The sequence below is a fragment of the Thalia democratica genome, chromosome 7 (genome assembly GCF_965202585.1).
Source record: "Thalia democratica chromosome 7, ktThaDemo2.hap1.1, whole genome shotgun sequence".
Lineage (NCBI taxonomy): Eukaryota > Metazoa > Chordata > Thaliacea > Salpida > Salpidae > Thalia > Thalia democratica.
Window position 1 is genome coordinate 22,567,387 of NC_139171.1, and position 20,400 is coordinate 22,587,786.

General features: G+C 25.5%; 1 protein-coding gene across 1 annotated transcript; it reads right to left on the reverse strand.

Annotated features, from left to right (window-relative positions):
• Positions 1-8,006: 8,006 nt before the first annotated feature.
• Positions 8,007-16,763, reverse strand: LOC145841175 (lysosomal protective protein-like). Its single transcript, XM_082948546.1, has 11 exons — positions 16,576-16,763; positions 16,173-16,281; positions 13,746-13,889; positions 13,293-13,457; positions 12,903-13,055; positions 11,281-11,424; positions 10,225-10,362; positions 9,341-9,447; positions 9,056-9,128; positions 8,218-8,319; positions 8,007-8,087 (listed from the first exon to the last, which is right to left on the reverse strand). Exons 1-11 carry the CDS (start codon positions 16,761-16,763, stop codon positions 8,007-8,009), a joined length of 1,404 nt encoding a protein of 467 aa, XP_082804672.1.
• Between the last annotated feature and the right edge of the window lie 3,637 nt (positions 16,764-20,400).

The following is a 20,400-nucleotide window of genomic DNA, read 5'->3' on the forward strand; positions in this document are numbered from 1 at the left end:
GGAGAATCGCTAGCATTACGCGACACCTCTGGTAGCTGATTCACAATCACTTTAAGTATATATCGTTTTAGTATGTGAAAGATCCTGAAAAATTTTTCATATTAGAAATTCAGTAATGCAAGCCATATGCACTTTCAATCTGATATAATAACGATATTAAACCTTATACTTATACACAGTGCTTTGAATATTTTTAGCTAAGCTACGAAAGTTAAAACAGAGTATTTTATTTGTTAAAGAGTTTAAATAAAGTGTGTAGATATCACTTTAGTTATTACGAAAAACTTTAAAACCATAAAAGTCAATCAAAAATTTATCTTAGATTATCCTTTTACTTAAAAAATGCCTAAAAGATCAAAGTCCAAAGTTGAAGCAGAACCAGTTGAAAAGAAAACCAAAAACAACAATGTTAATAGCACTAAAAGCAGTTGTTTTGCAATTCCAAGAAAAATTGAAAATTATGTGTTTATTAAGTCATGCAAAAGCAACACTTTTAAAGATGATGATAAAAAAGCATTGGAAAAAGTGAAGAACTTTACTTTTGAAGGTGACCAAATAATTTTGAAAATAGTTAAACTTTTATTTTCTTTAGTTAAAACTTAGAAGAATCTAATCATAGAGTAGAACTTTTTTAAAGAATTTCTTTTAGTATTCATGTATTAGTTTTTGAAACTATTTCAAATAGTTTCGCTTATTTTTGAAGTACAATTTGATAGCCGTAATTTTTTTGTCTACATGTATTAAGTTGTGATGAAGCAATAACAAAATTAAATAAATAAATTAAGTTAAAGTTTACTGTACTAAATAATAAGGTTTTTAACTAATTTTGAAAAAAAAACTAATTGATATTTTTTGGTGAAAATTAATTTTCATTCTTTTATCACATTAACTTTAAAAATAAATTGAAGATAAGTTATCATTAGTTATTAGTAATTTACAATTAGTTTTTATTTCTTTATGAAATAATTGTAAAAAGAAACCTATTTTCAATATCTCTTAATTTTACAGTAAGTATAATACTATAGTTTTAATCGCCCATAAAATAATAATTAATGTATTTTTCTAAATATATGAACTTTATAACCCTTTAAAAAGTTTTTCAAATTGCACAAAATGTTATATCCTTTAAGTATAGGAACATACTACTACTATTCATACTACTTGTTAAATTTCTCATTATTTTAATTTATCCCTACAAAAAAAAAACTATATTGATAAAATAAAGTCTCTTCTTATCATATGAAAAAGTTTAAAAAACTACATAAATTAGAAAGCAAAATTATTTTTAGTTGAAATAATAAAACTAGCTTTTAATGTGTACTCCCCTAATTTCTCTTATTTTAGCTTGATTTAACTCTCTAGTTTCTAAAAAGTGTGTTAAGCACTTTAAATCATACAGTTTTTTAAAGTTTATTCATTATCCCCTTATGGTATATGAGCAGGGCAATCTTTTAAAGCTCGTAATATGAATTCAACTGGTAAACTTATTCTATTACATATGCAAAAAATGTTTTTTAAAATGTTATTAAAATTAAAAGATTTTTTTATAAAAGCCATCGAAATAAACAAAAGACATTTTAAAGCTTTTAATTGATTTATATGAAGCGAAATTACTAAAATTATATAAAATGTATGTTGACTTTCAGTTATTTTACTTTGATGACATACTTTACTTAAAAAGTAGTTCAGTGTAGCTGCTATAAAAGCACGATTAAAAACCAAAATTAGATTTGTAATTTTTCTAACACCTAAGGCTAATAAATTTCATTAACTTTTATAATTATATCATTAGGTAACGGATCAATAAATAATAGTGAAATAGTTATAGCTTTGAAAACAAGAAAAATTATCTTAAAAGAAAAAGACGAAGCCAGAATAACTCAAGTTATAAAAGAAAACATGAGTTCACGCAGTGTTTTTTTATCATATTTTTTAGCAAAAAAGTTTTACTTACCTCAAATTGCCAACAACTGCTTTAAATATATTGAGCGTTGTTTCGTTAAAGTTTTTCAGTCAAATAACTTTTTAGAACTAGATTATGCTTCAGTAAGAAAGATTCTATCTAGCTCTGAATTACATATCACTTCGGAGTTGGAAATCATGAAACTAGCTGATTCTTGGTTGAGACATTACTATGATCGGAGAAATAAGTTTGCAAAGGACCTTCTTTTAACAGTCCGTCTTCCCTTGCTTTCTGAATCAGTTTTGAAGAAGGTTTTAGGCAGATCTTACAACACGCGCAACTCTACTGTGTTCCAAATCAACGAAGAGTGTCTGAAAATGACAAAGAAAATTCTTGAAAACAAAGAGGAATTTTATCGAGAAAGACCAACGCTGAACTATAAGACGAGGTATTGCAACCAGGAAAAATTCTGCATTTTGGTATGCGAAGGACTTGAGGAGTTAGAAGAGGATTATGATGAAAAAACTAATCATGTTATAACAAAAGTTGATGCTGAAAATTTTGACAAGTTTGAAACTTTAGCTGAATTTTCAGGATCTTATTGCTTTTGGTCTGTTAATGTCATGTGTGAACTTTACGTGTTAGCTAAACGCGACGGAATAGATACAATAAATGTCCACAAATATTCCCATGAGAAAAATGCCTGGGTTAAAGTGAAAGTTGTACACACACGCCGCCGTGATTATTATAGTGTTTGTTCTTTTTTGAACAAAATTTATGTTGTGGGAGGTCACTTCAAAAACATGAGAGCCACCAGATCTTGCTTCGAGATCGACACGGCAAGCCGCAGAGAAAAACCAATCAAAAGAATGAATGAGGCGAGAATTAATGCGGGTTGCGTGGCGTTTCAAGGCAAAATGATTGTTTCAGGCGGTGGTGTAGATATTAACGACCACTTAAACAATTTAAACACTGTTGAGGCATACTGCAATGTTGACAACACGTGGTCAAACATGCCCAAAATGGTGCATGCCAGAAGCAACCACTTTTTAGTTGCTATAATGAGCAAATTGTTTGTTTTTGGGGGCTGGGGAGATACCTGTGAAACTTTCGATGTTTTTAGTAATAAGTTTTCTGTTCTTAAAAAGCCGAAAACGTTACGCATGGACGATTACAGAGTGCAAGACGCTATTTCTGTTGGCGGAAAGATTTTAGTTTTTAGGAGGTATTCGGCAAAAGTGGCTGTTTATGACTTGGATCGGAACGTATGGACGGAAGAAGAGTTCGAAGCTACAGAAGACATTGATTACTACATGTGTGTGAAACTACCCAAGTTTTAATTTAAACAGCAGTTTTTATATGTAATCTGTACTTATGTGTTGAATATAAAAAAAAGTATATTGTTATACGGTTACGTTTAATTAATTCTTAATTTATTTGCACTTCTAATCTTAAAATGTTACACAGAAATTTCTTCTACTCGTTTTTTTTTATAAAATATTGTGATACGATTACTAAACTTTTTGAAATTATTACGGTTATTTTACTTTATATATGTATTTCACTCAGTACCTCTTAGAAAATATGTATTTAACACCTAATTGAGGTTATCTTGTAAATTATTTTTAAAAATTTTTTTCTGCATATATTAATTTGATTTCCTATTTTTCTCTTTGATAATTATAATTTATTGTTTGTGTAGTACTCTAAAAAATATTTGTATATGATTCTATCAGCTGGTGTTTCTTTACATTTTTTGATATAATTTAATATTGTTAATTAAGCTGGATCTTATAAGCTGCATTTATATATTTTCATTATAATTTATCGTTAGTTTAAATAAAAGCATATAGAAACTTGACAAAAGTTTTATTTTAAATTAAAATGTTTTATTTTTATTTATTTTTCAAATAAAACTTTTTTTTTAATTTAGATTTTATTAGTTTAAAAAACGATTAAAACGGTTTTAAGGCTTTCTAAAATAAAAAATGTAAGTAAATTAGTTGTTATAACAAAGTTTTTTTGTTGTGAAACGAATATAAGTTGTAGATTTAACTTAGACACATGCAATTTCTTTCTCCCAAAACCATATTACCTATTTATTATATACTCTTTTACAAAGGTAAATGGTTTCTAGTTTTAAAAACTAAAACAAATTAATTTATAAAACAATTTTTATACTCTTTTATCGGCAAAATTATAAGTCTGTTTAAAATGCATTTATTCTAACTTTAATACATACATTCTTTAGTTTAAATATGTTATCTAAAGCATCTAAATTATTTCTTAAACTTTATTTACCTTAATTATAAATTGACTGGTAAGTGCTAAAAATAACACTTATCATGTAAATTTAATAATTGAAAATATTTGAGTAGGAAATCAATTAAAAAGTTACAGCAGAAAGATATCCTTAAGTAAAAAACAATTTGAACTTATGAGGCAAGTAAAATTTCCCGAGTCGCAATTCATAAAATAGAATACTTAGTAATTTGAACTTCTACATTTTAATATTGTTGTTTATTGAACGATAAAAATAAAGTTTTTAAAACGTTTGGTCTAAAGACCTGGTTAAAAAACCTTTTGGTTATCGAGTCACACACCATAAATACAGTTTAACGTCTTGTCTAGGACAGAAAAAAGACAACAAAATTAAACAAAATTTACAGTTATGTTGAAAGTTGTGTAACATTGTCATAGATTCCAAATGTAGCTTAAACGCAGAAATTTTTTCTTAAAATCAGGTCTTTTTCACAAAAGCTTATGGCTTAGCATAAGCCTCTCTTAATCCAAAATTTAATTTTTATAGCATAACGGCTAAAAGGGAAATCCCATAAAATACCCGCATATAAAACATTTTGAAAAATAAATTATCAAAGTTTATAAGTTGTAGTAACAATGCTTGTGAGGCTTAAAATAATATATTTAAATTGTGACAGTTTAAAATGTTATAAAAGGTTCTAAAGAGGTTCTTTGATAATAAAATAGCTATACTTACAAAACAGTTAAGATTTTTTTTATGTTCTCAATACTTCTAATTCGGAAGCTTTCTATTTATTTTTCAATAATAAAGTTTTGTTTAAAGACTTTTAAAGGTCTAGTTTATTTTTGTAATTTTTTTTATTAAATTGACGTTTTAACGTTATTAAATTGACGTTAAACTTGAAAAAACTTTTTAGCCAAATAGTAATTATATACCTATAAAAGTCTTCAAAAAGTTAGTAAAATTTTTAGCAACAAAAAAAAACGACCAAAAAGTATGGTTTTACGACCTTGTGTAAGAAAAAACTTTCAGTTGATGAGTTATACGGACACAATGGAAAGTCTGCATCTATACACAAAAGTGTCAAAAATCTATGTAGCTGCTCTACAGAGTGCACTGTAGTGTGCATAGATGCTATTTTACTACGCAGAAACAATTTGTTAAGAAAAAATTATTATGTTAACGGCATTTGTTATGTCTGTTTCTATAAAACTAAACTCTAACATAAAAGTAGAGTTTTAACATTGTATCTAATTGTTAAGACAGTAAAACTGTGTACTTTTTACTTAAAAGATAATAGTCAAAGTTCTCAACTTAATTAAAAGGAGAATGATCAATTCAAAATTTTAAATTTTATTATGAAAACAATGTTTCACTCGCTTTAAACTAGTCAAACGAGACTATCAGTTGAATAAAACCTATAAAAATTATATAATAACATGTAAGAAGACATCAGTTTAAACTTGAATTAAATAATAATAAAAAACTTAAAAAAAATGTAAATAAAAGTTATACTTTAAAGTTATTAGTTGGCGGGTCAAATAAGAAAGTATTTAGTTCTTTTCGGGCAGGAGCATTTCTGTTTTGTTTTCTTCACGAAATTTCTTCAATGATCCAGTTGGTTCCAAGAAAAAAATATAAATTTGTTTCACCTTTTAATTCAACATCTATTTTATTTTTAAAATCTCCTGTAAATTGTACCTATAATCAATTTTTTCTAATCATCTCAATCCCAAAATATCTTTTAGAATTTTCAAAGTTTAGTTAGCAAGTCAGACTAAAAAATATTTGCTTGGTTCTATTTTTAAGTTTTTCAATAGAAACTAACTTAAAAATGACTAGGACTTGAAACGAATAATACAAAACAAAATAGAAAACAAAAAAAAAAGATTTTCGGACCTGGAAACAGAAAAGTAATAAATACCAAAGTAAAAATTTCAAACTTCTGTTAAAACTGCTTTAGTATATTGGCTTTACGAAACTGTTTGCTAATAAACCACTGATTTAAGTAAACAAGTTTTTATTAGAATTTTTAAACAAAAAAGCTGCATATTAAAACTTTTAACATACTCAACCTTAAAACAATCATAAAAAAGTTTTATTAATTTTGGTTGTTCAGGCAACTAAAACTAAAATAATGATAAGTTTTAATTTTTATAGTTTTAACAACTAGTTATCTCACTAATTAACTAATTTAAAAAAATTAAATAATTATATAAATAGCGAAAGATTTAATTTTAAAATTTCCAAGTAGATTTTTATTTCTCTAGAAAATCTTTTTGAATACAAAATGTAAGAAAATATAAAAACTTTTTTCATAACAACACTTAAAGCGTAACATCAAACTCTTTAACAAAACGTTTATACTATTTTTAAACCTTTTAAAACTACTTTTAAAAAACTATAAAAGATTTATGTAATATAATTCATTAGAAATTAAAAAATAGAATTATTTGTTTTAACTAAAATGATAACTATCACACGTGCAATAAACTTTTTATATTTATACTTTAAACTTCAACGTTAATTAAAACAGGATTTTAGTTTTTACATATGTTACAAATGATCGTACAATACTTGTTTTGTAAAACATTTTGAACTATAAAAGTATTTTTAAACATCTTAAAATTTGTTCCGATTATTGAAATGTAAATTAAACAAACTTTTATAACTAAACGAAGATATATTTACTAAGTTTCAAAGGCAAGTGACCGGTTTTATTTCAAAACACTAAAGTAAAATTTGTTTATTTTTGATAACACTTTTCCACAGTTATTTCAAAGTAAAGTAGTTCATTGATAGATGTGAAGTTAACAGTAAAACTATGATAAGTAAAGTATAAAAGATAAGTATTAGCTGATAAAATTTGTTATAAGTTTTATCCAAGTTGATTTATTTATTTTTGACAGTTAAATTTAGGTTTTCATCTTTTATTTATCTCTATATGTTAATGGCTTTAATTTTGTATCAAAATCCCTATCCCCTAAGGTGTGAACTTTTGCGAAAAGTAAAGTTCTTATTGAAATACAAAATTGTTTTAGTTGTAATGTAAATTATAAAGTATAAAATAAAGTAGTTAATTTAAAAGTACTATTGCTTATTATTTTTATTAAAAGACAAAAAAAGCTCAAAATATTTGTTCCTAGAACCTGGTGAATAAAAACCTTTTAGTAGTCAAGTCGTACACCACGGAATCTTTTAATGTCATGTCAAGGACGTTTACCCATAGAACTCTATCACTTAAGTAGAATAACTTTTATTTAGTTGTTTGTACATTGATGTCATAATAACAAAAACAAGTTTAAACATATTTTCACTTGTTTAACTGCTAAAGCTAACTTATGATTCCCTTAAACTTTTTATTACTTATTCAAAATAAAATTCTTACTATAAGTTGGTTAACTGTAAAATACTAAAAATGTTTATCTTTTTAAGTTTTAGTAAATATATGTAATTATGTACTCTAATCATTAAAACTCGAATTAAGTTTCCTTTTATACTCTTTGTGTTTAGTTTACACTGCACGATAAACACACATGGTTTAAGTTGAGATTTAATCGAAAAGTTTCTTAGAAAGTTTGTAGCATGAAATTTAATGTGCAGCAGATGTTGTTTTAGAATAAAAACAATTAAAACATTTAAAAACTTAAAAAATACGTTTTCATCTTTTTGATTTGTTTTAAACCTTTTTTCGTTGAATAAAAAAAGTATATAAATTGACAATAACAAAAAAAAGTTTGAGTTTATAAAAAAAGTATTGTATTGCAAAAACTAAATAATTAAATAATCAGTAATTTTAAGTATAAAAATTGACAAGTGTTGTTTTCCGATATTCTTTTACTACCATTGTTTTGACATAAACCTCCTCACAAGTGTGAATGTTTCAAAAGGTTTGTCCGCTGGGGCCATGTGACCTGCGCCCTGTAAAGTTTAAAAAATATTAACCTATACAATCAAAATTTAAAAGCTTTATTTGATAACTTTTTTATAACCTACTTAAAAAAACATTATAAAAATGTTATTAGCCTTTCAATTTATTGAGTTTTTATACCTTCACAGTTGCAAACCAAAGATTGTCAAATTTTTCAAGAAACCCAGCTACGTACTGATAAGATTCTTTTTTCACATACCATGGAGACCTGCCCTTTGTTCTCTGCACAAGTCGTTTAAAAAAAACATCAATAACTTTACGGTAATAGGACAGTATGGAAATTTATAGCACAGCTAAGAGAACTACCCCTATTTTAACTGATAGTTTATAAAATAATACAATAAAAAAAGCTTTTGGTACAAAAATTTTTTTCTTATGACACAATTTATTTAATTTTAGCACACAAACTTGTAATTAATAATTAACAAACGTACAAATCATAAAAAGAACTTAGGAAAGATTTTTTTAAATTTTAAGCGACCAAATGAACTTGAATAACTTGATAAAACAATATAAAAACCTAAATTTAACAATAATGCCTTTAACAATTTTATGACAAAAAAATTTTAAACCCAGATAAAAACAATTTGATATTTTTTGCTTTTGAACTAGGTTAGAGTTGTTAATTGCCTAATTTTTTATAATAAATGCAAATAGAACTAACTTTTATTCCTGTGGTTGATATAAAACTTTCTCCGGAAAAAAATGGACAAACTAAATCTAGATCACCAAAGTAAAGAAGAACAGCAACTCCCTAAATTAAACAAAATATATATATATATATGTTATTGAGGTTTTTCAGTTTCTTTCAGAATTTTAGCTATTTTAATTTTACAAAAACTTATTAATAAAACTCAACTATTTTAAGAATCATATAACAAACATTTTCAAGATAGTGATAACAAACAATTAAGTATCTTTTTTATATTTTACCTTTAATATTATTTTTTAAACTAACAGCTTTATTGATTGTCTTTATTTCATCTAAAACGTCTGAGGTTGTTTGATTATACTTTTTAAGGATATGATTTCTGTTTGTGTAAAGTAAAGTATGATACTTAGAAGAAAATTTTTACAGTTTTATAAATTTAGCTAAACAGTTTGACTTTCGCTTTAAAACTTTTTGTAAACAACATATTAGTAAAGTACTGATCAAGGTTTTTTACTATATATGCTTAAAAAATATTTTTATGAAATATAAAGTCTCATTAAAAAAATTGCTTTAATTTTTTTTCTCATAAACCTGCATTCTTCGTATTTGATATCTTCAGCGTGAATTGCTTTTTTAACGTCTTCACGTTGAAAATAATCACTATACTTAATATTTTCCAAACGACAGTTTGAAACTTCCTGTTTTATATTAGATAATTTTTAGTAAAACTATTTTAACAAACATTGCATAAAACAATATTTAGAGCAGTGGTTCTATATCTTTTTTTTAATTACCCCTTTTTGGAAGATGTTCATTAAATTTAACCCCAATATACAAAATAATGTTTAATTTTAAGGAAAAAACTAGACTTTTTGAACTTTAAGCTTATTAAAAACAAGAATATTAAATTTAAAGACTCTTTTTAACTTAAAAAATATTCATTTAAATACTAACTTATAAATTAAAAAGACAACTAATGAAAATTAAATTACATAACTATTAGAAAGAAAATTTAACCTCTAAAACAAGATAAATTATTCCGACGGGTAAATTTACCCCAGGTTAAAAACCGCTGATGTAGAATGTTAAAAACTTGTAATAAATAAATAAAAATAAATATATTTTAAACTAAAAAGGGATGAGTTTTTATTGTATTTGAATATTTTTGTTATAGACACTAGTAATTTTATGGTCAAACTAGTCTTTCGATAAAAAGTAAGCCAAAACTCATTAGGAAGTATTAAAAATTACAATAAACAAAAGCTTAAAAAAAATTTCAGTTTTTACAGCGCATTTGTACTGGTGAGTATAATAACTTTCATAAATGATACTGAGAAAATACATATAATTAAAAAGAATATATGTCTAAGGTACTCATTCAAGTTAATATTTTTTTACAAAGTAAATACGTATTATAACTCAAAACAAAAAATTAATGTAACCCAAACAGTTTTTGTTAAAACCAAGGTACTTACGGAGCTTATGTTGATGAATTGCTTCACATAATATTTGATATCTATTGCTGTTTTATTTGATTTACCTATTCTCTCTAATATCTCCAAATAATTTGCTTCAGGTACCATTCCATTGTTAAGGTTGTCAATGGTTAGTGCCTATATAAAGTAGAGTTCAGTGTTGAAATAAACAAACCTTTAGAAGCATTTATGATTGTATGCTTTTGGAAGTAACACAAATTAGTTTGAAAAATACTTTTATTTTAATTAAATACATTTTACTTGTTTATAGTTTATTTAGTCAGTTAAAAATACTTTTACTGGCAGTTTAAGATAGTTAGAAATGCTTGAAATAAATTTATTAAATAAAAGATCTATTTTAAAGAAAGTTTTTTTTTAATTGATTATAACATCTAAGTTAATAAGCTTATCAATTAACAGAAATTGGTGCTGAAGAAGATATATTCAATTTTTAGTGTCAAATATGCACGAAGGGATTATTTTGCACGAAAGGACATTTTCACAAAGGGTCACTTTTTCACAAAGTCATATTTGTACGGGGTGAAAGTATTTATATATATACTTTTTTGAGTTTTAGTTTTTGTGGTTTTTAATTATCTCTGTTTGTTTTTACTATCACTGTTACTCCTAACCATATTTAACTGTCTACCTTCCTTGGTCGGTACCTTATTTTTTTACCTTTTAAAATTAAAAAAAAAATTTTTTTTTGTTTTTTCTGTTTTTTTTTTAATAATCTTTATTTACTTGTTTAATTTTTTTCTTATTATCACTGTTACCACCAAACCCCTTACTCTCAGCCGCTAACTTTTGTTTTTCGTTAAATTATTATTTTATTTCACTGTCGTGCAAAAATGTCATCGTGTAAAAGTTACCTCTCATGTGGAAAAGTGACCCTCGTGCAAAAGTATCCCTTTTGTGTATAAGTTTCTTCATGCAAATAAGTCTTTTCGTGCATGTTTGACTCGTTCCCATAATAAATACATCTTACTGATTAATATTTTTTATAAAAAGTTAAATATATCTTTCTGTCAAGAATATTTACTTAATATATCTTACTAGTTTTTCATCATATAAATCTTCAAGAAGCTTTTCAATTGTAGCAAACGACATATCCAATTCTAAATCTTCATAGTCATTGTTGCCAGTATAATCAAGGTTTTCGTAAAAATAGTCGGAAGTGGAATTAGAGTCAACATCTAGCTAAAGTTTACATAACCATTTTTTATTTTAAAATACATTTGTTTTGTTTTTCAAAAAAAATTAAAACAGTTCCTTCTGATTTTAAAATATAGTATACTTTATTTTTATACAAATTTAAAACTAAAGCATTGTGTTTTTATATACTATATGTGGTTGGTATTTAATGTACTAAATAAATAATTTGTTTATCTAAGTTTTGCAAAATAATAAACATAACAAAGATATACTAATAACTATTTTAAATAGATAAAATTAATTAAACAAGTTAATTGAACAAACAACTAATAAAACAAACCGTTTCAGGTCGTTTAAATTCTACCTTACATGGACTGTCTTGTGCAAAATTATAAATAGAAAGGGATTGATCCCTTGACACTAAGTTTAACATGTTTTCCTGTATAAAATATAAGTATGTATAAGAAAGCAAACTGACGCTAACTATTAGTTAAAAGATTAATATATAATATCACTGAAGTATTATTAAGATACTTAATTTAGAAAAATACACATACAATACAACATTTCAGCAAACGATAAAATAATACCTAAAATGAATCTAAAGTGTACATAAAACTATCTAACAGTCTATAGAGTTAACCAAGAAAAAAAGGTTTTAGTCAAAAAATCCTAATTTATTGTTTTTATATTTGCTAGGATAAAATTTTATCAACCAGTCCAACTTTTATTGAACTAGCTTGAAATTTATATTTAAAGACAAGAAATAATAAATACATATAATTTATTTACCTTATTTTATAGGTGAAGATTGTGGTAAAAATCTGCATGAAACTACTATATGGAAATTTGTATAACAACATAATTAAATATATTTTTATAATTTATTTCAAAGAGAAAATTCACAAAAAAAAAATCGTATCCTCGTCTCACGTATCTTTGAATTTCTTAATGAATGGTTAGATTGCCCAAGCTTCAAGCTGCAATGTGGTAATGAAGGGCGTGACTAGTATAGGAGTCATAAGGCCGTAGTTTAAAACTTTCACAACATATTCTAAAGTCGATGAGAATATTAAAAAAGGTTATAGAGGTATTTAAAGGTAGTTATGAAATTTGCACTATATATCACGGGAAAAATATGAAACCTACACTATATTTTTAGGAGTTCATGATGAAGATTAAAAAAATGTCATACTGTAATTTTTTGAGACATATTAATAAAGACGGCCTTACAAAAAAAATTAAGAAATCCTGATGTAGTTACAATCTTTAGCTGTTTATGTTTAAAACAAGGTTCAAAAATACATTACGTGGTAAACAAATTACACATAAAAAAAACAAACATCCATTAGGTTTTTTAATCAACTTTACAGTTTAATATAATTATTTAAATGCCCTTTCAGCGGGCTCAGTGAAAACTGATTTTATCAATTAGGTCTAACTCCGTTTTATAATCAACAAGCTTGTGGTCTGGTGATCAAACCTTGTTAAACTCTATTTTACAAATTACATATATAACTTACTGCTCTTCTACAACCGCGTGGTTTTTCTCCTGATTTGCAACTTTTCAGTTTTTCGTAAAGCGGCCTTCCAATAAAACCATGGCCGTAAAAATAGTCCACCTGCGAATCTGCCACAAATTTCTCACCCAAATATGGGTTTCCTAGAAGAAGACCCTGGATAAAATAATATTTTGTTTGTTATGTAAAAATGTTGTTATAAATTAATAGTTTAACTGTTTTAGTTAAAAGTGTGAAACTTCAAGCTTTCTAATGATATCCATATGTATTTTATATTTGTTATGTTTTAAGTTAGACAAAAAGAGAAAAATAAATACAATTACTATATAATTTCTTTAACAACTATTTTTAAAAATAAATTCAAACAATTTAAAAGTATTTAAAAAGTCATACCTTTAGATTGTTTGCAATAGTTCCGTTTTCTTTCAAAATTTCTGCAGCCAACACGGGCAGGTAAATACCGGCATAACTCTCTCCGCTCAAAAACAATTCGGCATTTTGAAATCTCGGGTAAAGCGTGAAAAAGTGCTTTAAAGCTTTCAGTGTAGATTTCGCTGTCTGTTAGGTAAATTATCAAATTATAAATTAATATTAAGTTTTAAATGGTCAGCTTTTTTTAATAATCAAGTCAAATATTTTTGTATTTTAACCGTTTTTTATTTTAAAATAAAATAAATCATATTACAGCTACTGTAGGTTACTTAATATCTTTAGACCAATCAAGTAAGCAAAAAATCAAGAAAAACATAAAATAAACTTTTAACATTAAACTAAAAAAATAAAGCTATTGTTTTACTTCTAAAATACTTAGCTTGACAGTTCTACAAATATACACAAAATCATAACCCTCTCGTCATTAAGTTCTTCTGCTGATGTGTTTCCATTGGTGTATGAGAAACCAGTACCAACGGGGGAATCCAAATACAAAGTGGCACCCAGTCGGTTCCAACTGTGTTTATTTGGTTCCAATGATTTCGTTTGTGAATTGTACTGTATAAGTTTATAGGACTTAAATTATTAAATATGTTATTGGATAAATTAATAATTATTATATGATAAGTAAGATGTAACGTTAAAAGGCGTTAAATCCTGGAGATCCTGATAAGCTAAGCTTATCGGAATATATACCACAGATGTTCTTGTGCTAAAACTTTTTTTCAACTAACGGCGTTTCACTGCTCTCAAATAAATTTAAGAACAGATCTACGGAGTCTATAAAATATTAACACACATTAGAAAAAAAAACATGTATAATTATGTATAGTGTTTATGTAGGTAGTAACTTTAAATGAACTTAATGGTTTAAAAACAAAGTTTGGGATAAAAACATAAAGTTATAAAATTGTCTACAAAAAATACAAATTTAATAAAAGTAAGCACTAACCTCAAAAAGCTCTAAGAATAGGCAAGTTTTTTAAAATGAAAATTATATTGAGTTATGCAGAAATGTTACGTCATAATAAATTTAATAAATTGGTCAATAATTTATACAGCTTAAAAACATGAAGTATTAAACTTGCAAGTGTATGTGATTGTAATGTGAGTGTTGTGAAACAAATTAGTACATAAGTAGACAGAGTTATTTAAAGTAGAATCGTCGGTTATGGGGACAAATATTCGGTTATATTATTTTTTAATAGAAAGACAGTTAAAATTTCTTATAGTTGCATGAGTAATATTAAAACTTTAGTACAATCGCACAACAAAACAGTAATTTTAAACTTTAAAAATAGACATATCAAAGCTAATACAAATAATAATTCTAGTAATAAAGTTAATAATAACGTAGATATGTACAATATTTCTAATTATACTTATCATATTAATAATAACAGTAATAATAAAAATAATAATTTTAATAATAGTAATAATAACAGTAATAATAATGATAATCCTAATAGTAAAAATTTTAAATATGGTAACAATAATGTAAAACATATTAAAACTTTAAACATTAAAGATATAAGCTATAATGATAACTTTAATATTAATGATAATGAAAATATCCATATCAATAGTACTAATAATAGTGTAGATTATAATAATCAACGTATAACTAGAAGTATTTCTAAAATGATAAAAGAAAACTTAGAACAAGTAAGTTATAAAAGCGCTAAAAGTATAAACAAAACGCTTAACAATAAAACTATAAATAAATATTCAAAACCAACTAACCCTAATAATAATAAGTTAAGTAATATGCCTAAAACATGTAATTGCCGTAAATTAAACAAAGATAATTGCCTATTAATAGGTAATTGTTTAATTAAAAATGTAATTTATAAAGTTAAAGTTGAAAGTAAGGGCCAAGATAAAATTTATATCGGAAGTACAGCAGGTAGTTTCAAGGATAAATATGCTAACCATAAACATACTTTTAAAAATATAAATAAAAAACAAAGCACGCGTTTATCGGATTATGTCTGGAGCTTTTTTCACAGGTACGGTAAAAGGCCAAAACATGGAGTGGAGTAATGTTTCAAAGATCAAACATGCATCCAACGGAGTAAGTAGAATTTTCCCAACTTGCAATACAGAAAGAGCAGTAATTGCAGCAGAAGATAAAGACCTACTTTTGAATAAGCGGCAAGATTTATCGAATATTTGTCCCCATAACCGACGATTCTACTTTAAATAACTCTGTCTACTTATGTACTAATTTATTTCACAACACTCACATTACAATCACATACACTTGCAAATTTAATACTTCATGTTTTTAAGCTGTATAAATTATTGACCAATTTGTTAAATTTATTATGACGTAACATTTCTGCACAACTCAATTTAATTATCATTTTTAAAAACTTGCCTATTCTTAGAGCTTTTTGAGGTTAGTGCCTACTTTTATTAAATTTGTAATTTTTGTATACAATTTTATAATTTTATGTTTTTATCCCAAACTTTGTTTTTAAACCATAAAGTTCATTTATAGTTACTACCTACATAAACACTATACATAATTATACGTGCTTTTTCTGCTTTTTTTCTAATGTGTGTTAATATTTTATAGACTTCGTAGATCTGTTCTTAAATTTATTTGAGAGCAGTGAAACGCCGTTAGTTGAAATAAAGTTTTAGCACAAGAATACCTGTGGTATATGATATGTATGTATTTATTGTTAGATAAGTGATTTAAAATAGAATAAAATAAAATAAAACGAATAACTTAAACGTTCAATATCTATATAAAAAACAAGAAATTTAGCTTAAAATGTACATGAGAAGTATTTATTAAAAGTATACTAAAAATAAATTAAAATTAACACAAACGTTAAACGGTCCATTTTCATTCATGAGTCCGTACAAGGAGCTACATCCGGGGCCGCCGTTCAGCCACAAAATAAGTCGATCGTCACTTCCGCTTTCCGCTTCGTTTAACCTTTGTGACGTAATATTGTTACTACAGACATTGTTAAAACAACTTCTCTAAGTTTTTCTATGTTTGTTAATTTAAACGACTAGTAGATTACTAGAAAAACTAATAGGCAGTGTCCCTTTTATTTTCCTATCTATTGTTTTACTCAACTTAAAACAGTTACTCATTTTCCTCTTATTTGATATTTTAGCCAACTGGTACAAAAATTACATACTAATTTTAATACATTTAAGCCAAATTCCGTTTAATCACTTAATGAATTCAAAAATGTAATATTCTAATTTGAAACATAGGTACCAGTAAAACAGTTGATCTCCATTACCGCTGTCCAAATAACCAGAATACATGTGAAATGAGGGCATACCATTGAGGCCTGGAAGCCAGATTATCTCGTCACTCCCGGAAATTTCATCCTGCCTACTACTTATTGGGTTCGCTAAGGTGGCTGTGATGACCAGAAGGGACAACAAAATGTGCAAATTCATTATTTTTTGGTCAAACAAAAATATTTTGATTCAATATGCAAATCTCTGTGTAAATATTATAACTAAAATAATTACTTAATAATTAAAAAAAAAAGCAAACACGTTAAAATACTGTATAAACTAAGGTTTCCCAAACTCATTTTCATAAATTCCCATTTGAAGCAAATTAGAAAGAACTGTCCCTCTACCACAAAGTTAAAAATTTATTTTTTTGCTACCTCCTGATAGCCAAAGCTTTTCTCAGTAAAAGAATATTAGATTTTTTTTTTGAAAATAATGTTTCTAATAAGAATATGGTCAAACTAATAATTTGTACATGGAAATAGAAAATCAATATGAAATTAAATAGTTTTGAACAGTAATATTTTTTTTTCCTGATGACAACCACCTTAGCGTTAGTTTAAAAACATTTAATAGTTTAATTATAACATACAACCTTAATCTAACATCTGTACTACAAAAGCATCAATAAAAAATCTAAAAAAAGTTACACGTTAACAATGTCTTAATCTAAAAGTAACTTTTAACAAAACTAAGTTTGGTAAGGTTTTATTTTGATAAGATACTATTAAATCTTAAAATAAAATCAATTTTGATTGTTATAGAGGAAAATGTAAAAAACTTTTTGTTATTTTAACAAAATAATTTTGCATACCAACTAGGTACAATTATTAATTAAGAATAATCTAATAAATCATATAAGCCTAAATAAGTCCTTGACAATAATATTACTATAAAAGCTTGAGGATTATGAGAACTTTGTTATATATGCACTTTTATAATTTAATAAAAAGTTAAGTAACACATGTAAACAACTTTTGTAGCAAAAGTAAACTAAACCTTTTTCTTTTGACCAAATTTATAATAAAATACCTTTACTTAAAAAACTAACATATTTTGTTAAAGAAAACTAAAAGTAAATAAAAACACAGCCATACAGAAAGTTAAAAACAGTTACCTAATTAAAAGATTTATAAAACATATATGACGAGTCATAAGATTTGTATAACTATTGTTTAACTTGTTTTTTGTTGTCTAGACTAATTGTTTGAGTTTACTTTTTTTAAGTCTTCTATTCCATCATTGTTTTAAATAGTGTATAGCTTATACACAACAATTTTGGATTAAAACACTAAAGCAAAAATTTACCTAAACAATGCGTTGAAACAATTACTAAAAATTAAAAACAATTGGTTAATCAGATCTTTTGACATGTAAAGTTTCTATCATCATTTTCTTAATTACCTAATTGTTATTAATTTTCTCTAAAGTTGCGGTAGATTGAAAAATATAGCAAAAATTTTACCATTTAATTATTTTTATCATGTCTAGTTTATAAAGTGCTACAGAAACAAGTAAATTTAATTAATGCAATGTTGTGGAAAAAGTTGACTTTTAGGAAAAATTCTTATACTTTAGGTGTTCTATTAGTTTTAAAACAATTGAATCAATTCAAGTCAAAAACTTTACTTGAAAAGAACGCAATGATAAAACGAAAAATGAATAATAGTCGAAAAAAAAAGATGCTAAATTAAAGTGCTGTACGAAAACTTATTTATAGTTATAAATTCATTTAATTAAAACAAAAACAAAATTGTTTTTGTATTATTTTATTCTATAAACATACATTTTGTAATTTAACAACTTTAAACAAACAAATTAACTCGATTTTTTGGAAAAAAATACTGGAAATTCAAAAAAAATTACAAAAACTGATAAAATATCTATTGAACCAAAAAAGTACTCCAAAAAACATTTTTTGAATCGTCTTAAACTGTTCACAATGTGTTATTTTTATTAATTCTAGTTGCCACATGTAAAAAATTTTCAGCTAGAAATTCCAAGCTCGCATACAATTTAGTCTCGTGCAGTTTGTATTGGGGTGGTTTCAGAAGTTCGAGTGGTGCCAACTGCCAGTAAACAATAATAATAGTTGATTAATTTTTTTTTTCAAATAGTTACAATACATTTGTAGGACTTTACCTTATGATAAATATATATAAATACTTACTTCAAAATAATATTTTTCTTTTTTATAAACTTAAGTTAATATAAAGGTTGGACCATGGTAACTCAATTATCACACCACAACTTCCTGTAGAATGAGACTTTCGTTTTTAAACTCGTCAGTCACCTATAAACTTACAGTCGTCAATCTACTAATGGTTTATTATGTTTAACTGGATGCTTGTAGTCTGATGATCGAATCGGTGAAACCAAACCTTTGTGTTAACTTTTGTTTAACTTGAGCTTGCCCATGCTTCTGCTCTGCACAATCTTTCTTAGTAAAACTTTAATAGCAATAGTTATACAGATAGATACAGTTTATTCAACGACAAAAATACGCTGAAAATATTTCGTTCTAGGACCTGGTGCATGTAAAAACATTTCGAATATCGAGTCGCACCCAACGGATACCTTTTAACGACTTGTCCAGGACGAAATCAAGTTTATATGTTTACTTAAAGTTTACGGAACATAAACTACAACCACTAAAGTTACTTACGATAACCAAATTTGAAACTCAGATAAAATTGTTACACACATTAGTTGTACAGTTTAGAACTTTCATTCTTAAACATATAAAAAAAATAATATAAAACCTTATAGTAAAAAACATAACTTTAAAAACTTTTAGGCTTTATTTAACATTTAACTATACTAAATTATTAAATAATGCAAGATTATTAAACACAGGCAATATATTTTACTTGAGGTAATTTGAGTATGAATCAAAATATGCTTTTGTAAAATACTCTACAGATAATCAAATATTACTATACATTAACTTTAAAAACTAAAATAATCGTATATTTAAGTTTTAAAATAAGATTACTAGAAAATGAGTAAAAGCTTAAGCTTAGCATAGCACACAAAAGAAAAAAGATGTTTTTTTTGTTGTACAAAAACTAAATTTTTACTTAAAATACCTAGATTCATTGTAAATCATTACAGTATACATATATATTGTTTGTTGAACGACTAAAAAAGAGAACAATATATTCTGTGTTAAGAACTTGTATATGAATAAACCTTTCGATTATAGAGTCGAACACAACTTTGATACCTATTAATGTCTTGTGCAACGTACAACTTCATTTAAACTTAATTAGTTTATTAAAATATATTAAAAATTCTTGTGTAGTTCAATCAAAACTTAAAGTGCACACTAAAAATTAAAAGTCGTAAAACTTACTGAAAGTTATTAATTAATATTCTATTTCATATAGTAGCTTTATCAAATGTTAGAAAAAATAAACAGAAAAATACAAAAAACAAGCTACTTTTTGTCTTAAACTGTGTGATTATTCTTTTTATACTAAACTAAAGAAAAATAAAAACATAGCTCTGGTATTTTTTAAGATCTTCAACTAAATTGTATTTTAATAGTTTTTATAGCAACCTAGACTTTTATAATCATCACTTAATAAACAACTATGTAAAAGGCACATAATTAATTAAACTGTGTTTATTCAGTTAAGTACTAATTTTAAATGACAACTTAAGTTAATTTGAATATAAATATTCTTTTGTTTAGTAAAAATTATTTATCTCATAGATTTTATTTAATTAAAAAGTATAATTAAACGTCTTATAAATTCTAACCTCAATTTAACATTACATCAGGAAGAATTGC

Bases quoted from the DNA above. Each gene is read 5' to 3' on its own strand.
- LOC145841175 (XM_082948546.1), bottom strand. From the start codon at position 16,763: ATGAATTTGCACATTTTGTTGTCCCTTCTGGTCATCACAGCCACCTTA. The intron at 13,056-13,292 runs GTATGACTTTTT...TATTTTATCCAG, and splicing joins CTATTGCAAACAATCTAAAG to GGTCTTCTTCTAGGAAACCC. The intron at 11,425-12,902 runs GTAAGTTATATA...TGTAAACTTTAG, and splicing joins CACGCGGTTGTAGAAGAGCA to CTAGATGTTGACTCTAATTC.